Source organism: Rhinopithecus bieti, unplaced genomic scaffold (genome assembly GCF_001698545.2).
Source record: "Rhinopithecus bieti isolate Rb0 unplaced genomic scaffold, ASM169854v2 scaffold_67574, whole genome shotgun sequence".
Classification (NCBI taxonomy): Eukaryota; Metazoa; Chordata; class Mammalia; order Primates; family Cercopithecidae; genus Rhinopithecus; species Rhinopithecus bieti.
Window position 1 is genome coordinate 25,530 of NW_016825260.1, and position 7,243 is coordinate 32,772.

Below are 7,243 nucleotides of genomic sequence, written 5' to 3' on the forward strand. Positions count from 1 at the left end.
TGTCAAGATAAAAAAAAATTAGTAAAAATGTTCTATGTTCTCCTGATTAACACTGTTATCTAGAGTAATTTCAATAGAAAACTGTGGCAGCAAAAAGAAACGTAACACATTTTATGCTGGTACATAAAAGTTTCAATGAATTTCTTTTTCAGAAACATGCAGACCACAACTTCAAAAATAATTTTTTCCTCTTGAAATATTAAAAGGATTAGTTGGATCTCGGAAAGAATTTTAAGAATAATTAAATCTAGGCCAACATATTTCAAAAAACTATTATTACTTCATAAAATACTAATAATACAAATTTTGGGAGATAGAAATATAAAATGTTTACACCCACAAGATACTTTAAAAATACATGAGAATAAGTAGCTAGCATTATATTTACTGGAGAAAAAATACAAGATATGCTTTCTGTTACATTCTTCTACATAATTTCTATATTTACATCTCTTTAGCTTTTCTGTATGGTTCACAATTATCAACGTCTAATGCTGAAGCCATACTAGATGAGTCAAATTAAGATTTCTAATTTTTTCCATGGATGTTATGAAGATGTGGTGGGAGTTACCATTAATTTGCAACCGCTGATTCACTATGCACGTAACCAAATCACAGTATCATGATGGAAATGCACCTAACTTAGCTCCTTATTAATATCCCCAAACTACAGTATAGACTGTTCCTAGAATCATTACCCTAGACACTAGATGTCCAGTTGACGTGGAGATCTACCCATGCTACCAACAATCTTGATAAGGTAATTGCTATGAGAGTCAAATGCAAGAGAAATATAAACTGTTTCTAGGAATAACAGACGTTGGCATTCTTCATATGACCTTTAAACTATTCTTACAAGTGAGAATTTTTTTAAGTGATATCCTTGTGCATTTGTGTATAGGTAAATTAAAATGTAGCATTATTTTATCTGCTAATCCAAAGACAAAACGTAGATACTGCAATATTTTTTTATAAATATTTAGGGTCACTGTTGTATCAATTTGCATCCCACTACTGTAAAACTCTCCAATGCAAGAGAGATTATCAGGAGAAGATAATGGGTGTAGAGTCAAATATGATGCTGAGCAAGTAATTTCCCTTTCATTGTTATAAACCACCCACTTCATGGCAGTAAAGGACAAAACAGTTTATGGGAGTATAATTTGACCTTTATGTGAGGTTGATCATGCCTGCAACTGCAGACAATGGGCACTTTTCACTAAGGGGTAGGGAAAATTAGGAGGTGAAGATACATACTGGAGATTGTTATAAGAAGGAATGAGACATGAGTGCCAATAGGGGCCAGTGACTTAGGGACCACCTATATAAAGCCTGATTCAGAGTTGTTTCACATTACCTGGTCTACCTGCAGGACCAAGGCTATAGAGATCAACATTTTGCTCTTCTCCTATCCCCAAATAAGTTTCAAAGTTCACATTTGTTGAGTTCTCTTATATCACCAGGCATTTCTACAGTTGGGAGTGGATCTATAATAGTTATACAAATGTAAAGATTTCACTACAATATCCAAATAAATTTGTAATCCAACCTTTTGGTGACAGAAAAGGAGATGTGGAGAGCAAATGATTTCTCATGTCTTGCACTTTCAAAATATATTTAATTTAAAAGGCAATGCCAATGCTTATGAAAATATTCTTAAAGACATTAACATGTGAAATACTCTTAACTTTACTTGATGTTCTAATATTTTCCATTTTAAAAATCTCATACTCACCTCGATGGACAATATCATTCTTATGGCACCAGTGAATAGCCTTGATTAGCTGATAGATGTAGCTTTTTACTTTCTCAGGTGGAACTCCATTTGGCATTTCTTCCAGCAATTCCAGCATATTCTAAAAATTAAATAGTCATTAATTTCCCAAATTAGGTAGGCCTGTAAATTATGTATTAACANTTCTATCTACAACTTTTTCATGCTGAATCAGCATTAAAATTGCGGCTTTATGAGGAATTCCATTTTTACTATTCCCTAATGCTACTCCAAATAATAACTCTGTATACTTTTCACTCTCCCTAAAGGTTTTCAGGCATTATTTTAGAATAATTAGAAGAGAAAAACAATACAAAGTAGATATACGACACTGTAATGTATAAAGAGGGGAAAGAGTCCTTTTTAACACAGTGTGCTGTATCTCTGCAACAGAACCTTGTGATAAAAATCAAGCCTTTAAAATATATCTGGAAGATCTGGGAAATATCCTTAGAAGAAAAAAAAGATCTCTAAAATTAAAAATGATCAATACATTTAGTACAAAAATTCAAATAGGCCAGAAAATACTATTGAAATAAAGAGTCACAGACCCCATACAATTCAATATTCAAAAACCTTAATTTGGAGTCAGACACCATTATAAATAAAATTCATGCAAAATTTTTTATTATGTAGAAAACTCCACTTAGCCAGTCTCTATTGAATTTCCAGATTAACCATTCTCCTTTCCCACTGTAAAGTACAAGTAAGGCCCATGGTACAATCATAGCTTATTGTTTGTAGGCAACCATCCAGGATAGCAGTTCTCAAAGTGTGACATGTGGATCTGTGGGGTCTCAGACCTTGTGAAGTCAAAACTATATTCATAAGATTGTGATGTTTGCCTTTTTCACTGTGTTGGCATTTACACTAATGGTACAAAGCAACAACGGGTAAACTGCTGGCACCTCTGCATGAATAAAGGCACTGGATTCTTTAATCCAGTTAAACCTTGCGTTTAAAAAAGAAAACAGAAGTTTTAGTTAAGGATATCCTTGATGAAGCAGTACAAAGTATTACTTTGACTAAATTTCAATTCTTGACTACATGTCTTTTTTGGAATCTGCATGATAAAATGGCAGACTGCACATAAAGCCCTTCTGCTGCACATGCGCCATCTGTCCAATGGTTGTACTGAGGAAAAGCACTTGGAGGATTGAGATGCAAGCTGAACGAGCTGCTTTTTATGTGGAACGCCATTTTTTACTTGAAAGAACAACTGACATACAAACTTATCTATGTTAACATGCAATATGTTTATTGTTATTTTAAAATGAACTAGTATTTTTATATTGCTTGGTCATGACTAATATGAGAAACACTAATAGATAAGATACATATAAACAAAAAGTTCTTCGGGTTCCCAATAATTTTCAGAGTGTGAAGGGGCCATAAGACCAGTTAGAAAATCACTGCTCTAATTTGGCCTCACGGTTTTGTTCCCACCAGTCAAGTTGTATACCTATAAAGAATCAGTTGTATTTATTCTCATGCCTAGTTATAACAGATGCACTTGTTAATTTTAATATAATTAAATACCATATAAACCAATGAAATAATGTTTCTTGAAAAAAGAGTTGCTGTTTATAAGAAAACAAAGTTGAATACTTTAGAAAGGCTTAATAATAAAGGAAAAGCCACTAAACTTATTGCCAACTAATCAAATGTGAGACAACTACAAAACACTGGCAAGGAATGGGTGCTAGTGGGGATAAGCATGTCCACTGAAGGATTCTGCACTGAGATTGCTTTGCAGATGTTTTTGTGCATTTGCTTTACTTTAAAGATGCATTATGAGTATGACGTACGTAAAAAAGACCAATCAGAACTTCAGAAGAGTGATAGGCAAAAGGACTTGACTCTACCTTTATAGCGTGTTAAATGAATACATACAGTATTTATGTTTCCAATTAAAATAAACATTTTAAGTATGTATGCATCGTTTTTTGATTCTCCATTTGAATTATCTTTTTCAATTAACAAATTCATAGACGGTCCCAAAAGGACAGATGGAATAGGAAGGCTTTGTAATACAGAAAACAAATTGTATCTCTTGTTTCATATTCTATTCTAAATTCCTCAGTGGCAGAGATATTGTCCTCCAGTATCCAGTCTTCCCTTACTCCGCAGGAACACAATTTTCAAGTGGAGGCCTAGCTGCCCAGAACAAAGAGTACGTTTCTCTTCTGCCTTGCAGCTAATGTGGTCATGCAATTATGTCCTAGCCAATGGGATGTGACAGCTGGAACTCTATCCTGACTTTGAGGACAAGGTCACCTCGGTGTGGTGGAGCAGAGCTCCACTAGTCCTGTACTGCCCTACCTTTGTATTTATATGTAAGGGCGAAAGAAACTTCTATTTTGTTTAAGCCTCTGTAATCCTGGGTCTCTTACTAGCCCCTTATCCCTTAGAGAACTTTCTCCTTGCTCTCCTGAGACTCACTGTCAATTATGACGCACTGCCACTAATGTGGCAGGTGTGACAGTCACGTTCTACCTAAGAACCATAGGGTCGGGGGAAGAATCTCAGGCCTGACTGTAAGAAGACTGGAGTTCTAGTAGCAGTTCAGCCATTTACCAGAAGGGAGATCTCAGACACACAAAATTGCCTCTCCCAGTGAGGAAACAGATACACAGAGGTGACTTCTCCATTTGTTGTATTAAATTATTATTAATAATGAACAAACACCATGAGTAGAACAGAAATAAAAAAGATAAACTAAAAGAGATGTCAAAATTTTCTTATTTGGTAGTGAAAACTACAAACTGCATGATTATTTATGACAATGAAAAAATAAAAAGCAGCCAGGTATGGTGGTGTGCACCGGTAGTCCTAGCGACTCAGGAGGCTGAGGTGAAAGATTTGCTTGAGCGCAGGAGTTTGAGGCTGCAGTGTGCTATAATCATACCTGTGAATAGCCACTACACTCCAGCCTAGGCAACATAATGAGACCCTATCTCTAAAAATTTTTTTAAAATAAAGAGCATCTGGTTTCCCCTGGAAATCCTAATATAGCAATCCTTTTTTTTTTAATAGAACTTTTTTTTAAAAAACCAACTTTTAGTTTATTAGTTTTATTTTGGTATGGAAGGTACCTTAGAGGAATGGTATAAATTGACACAGAAAAAGAAACTTAAAACAGATTCTGGAAAAGGAACATAAAGCAGTGGTTTAAGACTACAAAGAACCTTCCAGTACCATTCCAGTTTTTCTAGTAACTAAATTATTACATGTACTTTTTTTTTATTATTTCAAAAAAACAATTTGCAAAGTCTGAATGCATTCAAAGCCACATTACTGGTCAGTTACCCTGGCAATACTGCTTTCCATTTGGTTATAACAATGTTGATACTCTGTCATTTATGGTATAGCAAGCACCTGGGTATAGACCTGCAGCAAACATAAACCTCTCCTGCTTCAACCTTCTTTGGACAACAGCATAGGAACTGGCAGGAGCCACCTATTTACTCATCAAGAAAACCTGCTTAAAGGTTTGCCTGGCTCTAGTTTCTTCTACTGTTGTTAAAGTGTTTATCTGTTTAAGTTTTTGATCATAACAACTGCTGTAGGTCAGCTGCTCTCCAAGAAATTTCTCTTCTTCTTTTTCTTTAGAGACAGGGTCTCACTATGTTGCTCAGGTTATTCTCAAACTCCTGAGGCTCAAGCGATCTGCCTGGCTCAGCCTACCAAAGTGCTGGGATTACAGGTGTGAGCCACTGCACGAGGCCCCTCTCCAAGAAATTTCTAGGCACACATTATTGATTACTGTAACATACATTTGCCCTTAGGTCATGTTATTAAAATTGTCACCAACAAGTTGACCATTTTTTAATACATGCTAAGGCAAGTGTACAGACAGCTCAAACAATGCATGCTTCTCTTTCCTTTTCCAATGCTTGCAACTGCTGACTTATGGTCTCATCTACCACCTCAAGTCTCACCTTAGGCCTCCTGGTACAGCTCCTTCCCTCAAATAAAGCCAAAGCACTGGCAGTTCACAAATGCTGCTTCCTGGGCCCGCTCATTCTCCAGCCTAGGTCTAATTCAGTGTGGTATCTTATACAGCCTCTTCCAGCCTGTACCATCACTGTCAGCTTACCAGTTTCTCCCTCAGTTTAGGCTTAGTTAAGTCAAGTCTAAAAATTACTTGTTGAACATAGAGTTTAAGACTTCAGAAGCCAAATCAGTATATTGTTTAAACTTATGATTATCTCTATACAGTTTAATTGTACAAAACTCTTAAATATATTTCAGAATGTCTAGTGATTATGAACAACACTTTCATTTTTAAAGTCCTCAGATTATGAGTACATTGATAAGCCATATTAGATAACAGTACTTTCTTAAATAATGTCAGAAACAAAATAAAAAAGAATTAAATAAAAGAATATTAAATANTTCCTGCTTGAGAGTCCGAAGCATTTTAAGCTCTCGTAAAGTCGTTTCTTTGACTTCTTCATTTTCTAGAATGTAAACAATGGTGAAGAGAGTAAAAGGAAAACTTTCAAGCTACTGTTCAAAGAATTCCAAGAACACTGAAAACACCCCAATTTCACTTTCCACTTTGAGTACTTCTGCATAAGAAGTCCAAGAATGGAATATTAAATAATATGTTTTCTTGTTGAAAGGATCAAGAATAAGAAAATCGAAGAAAGGGTTTACTTGATCAGCACAAACTTGACTTCCTGCTTATATTTTCTTATACTCCTTTTACTATGCGTATGTATAAAAATTTTCTTATACTTCTTTTACTATGTGTATGTATAAAAACACACTTATAGATACAACATAAGCATCCATTGTCATTTGAACTCTAACACTCTATACAAGGAAGGGAAGAGATTAAAAGGGCCATAAGGAATCAAAAGTGTCAGTGTGCAGAGGAACCTCTATTCAGCCAGCATCTGTAGTAGCTGATGTTTTTAAGGATGGCGTGAAGCTTTGGCCTAAAAGAGCATTTTATTCCTTAGGCTGCATGAGTCACCTCAGGGAGCAGAGGTCATGTGCCAAGCATCCACAATGCAAGTCACAGCCAAGTTGCAGGGAATTCTGAGAGTGTCTAATCTTCTCTCTGAACAGCAGCTGCTGTAGGTTCCTGCTGTCCTCCCTGTGGCATGTCCATCTGTCCATCCCAGATGGTGTAGCTGTTCTGGGATGGAGAACTTACGCTGAACCAATAGACCCTCTTCCATACCATCAACTTCATTCATGATAACCTCCATGGTTATGGAGGAAGGACAGAAGTCATATTAACTCTAATGGATTAATTGGCAGGGGAGTGATGAAAATAATATTTCTATTTAAATGAATTTGTATTATACCTTTAGATTTACCCGGGAAATCTTAACTACCATGTTTTTGCATATATGTACCAGGATACAGGTTCATAATCCTTCATCTACAAGTCCAAAATCCAAAACACAGTCTAAAAACTGAAAGTTTTTTCTAAGTTTGGGGCAAATTCACTGA

At 35.6% G+C, this 7,243-nt stretch overlaps 1 protein-coding gene across 1 annotated transcript in view; it reads right to left on the bottom strand.

The window, feature by feature from the left end:
• Positions 1-6,996, bottom strand: part of LOC108522617 (cyclin-dependent kinase-like 5) — a gene marked incomplete at its 3' end in the record, with an annotated part of 23,844 nt that extends 16,848 nt beyond the window's left edge. The window contains exons 1-2 of the mRNA XM_017862959.1: positions 6,805-6,996; positions 1,736-1,856 (exon numbers count right to left, since the gene is read on the bottom strand). Coding sequence (XP_017718448.1) covers positions 1,736-1,856; positions 6,805-6,996 — 313 coding nt within the window. The remainder of the gene's footprint in view (positions 1-1,735; positions 1,857-6,804) is intronic.
• Positions 6,997-7,243: the final 247 nt, after the last annotated feature.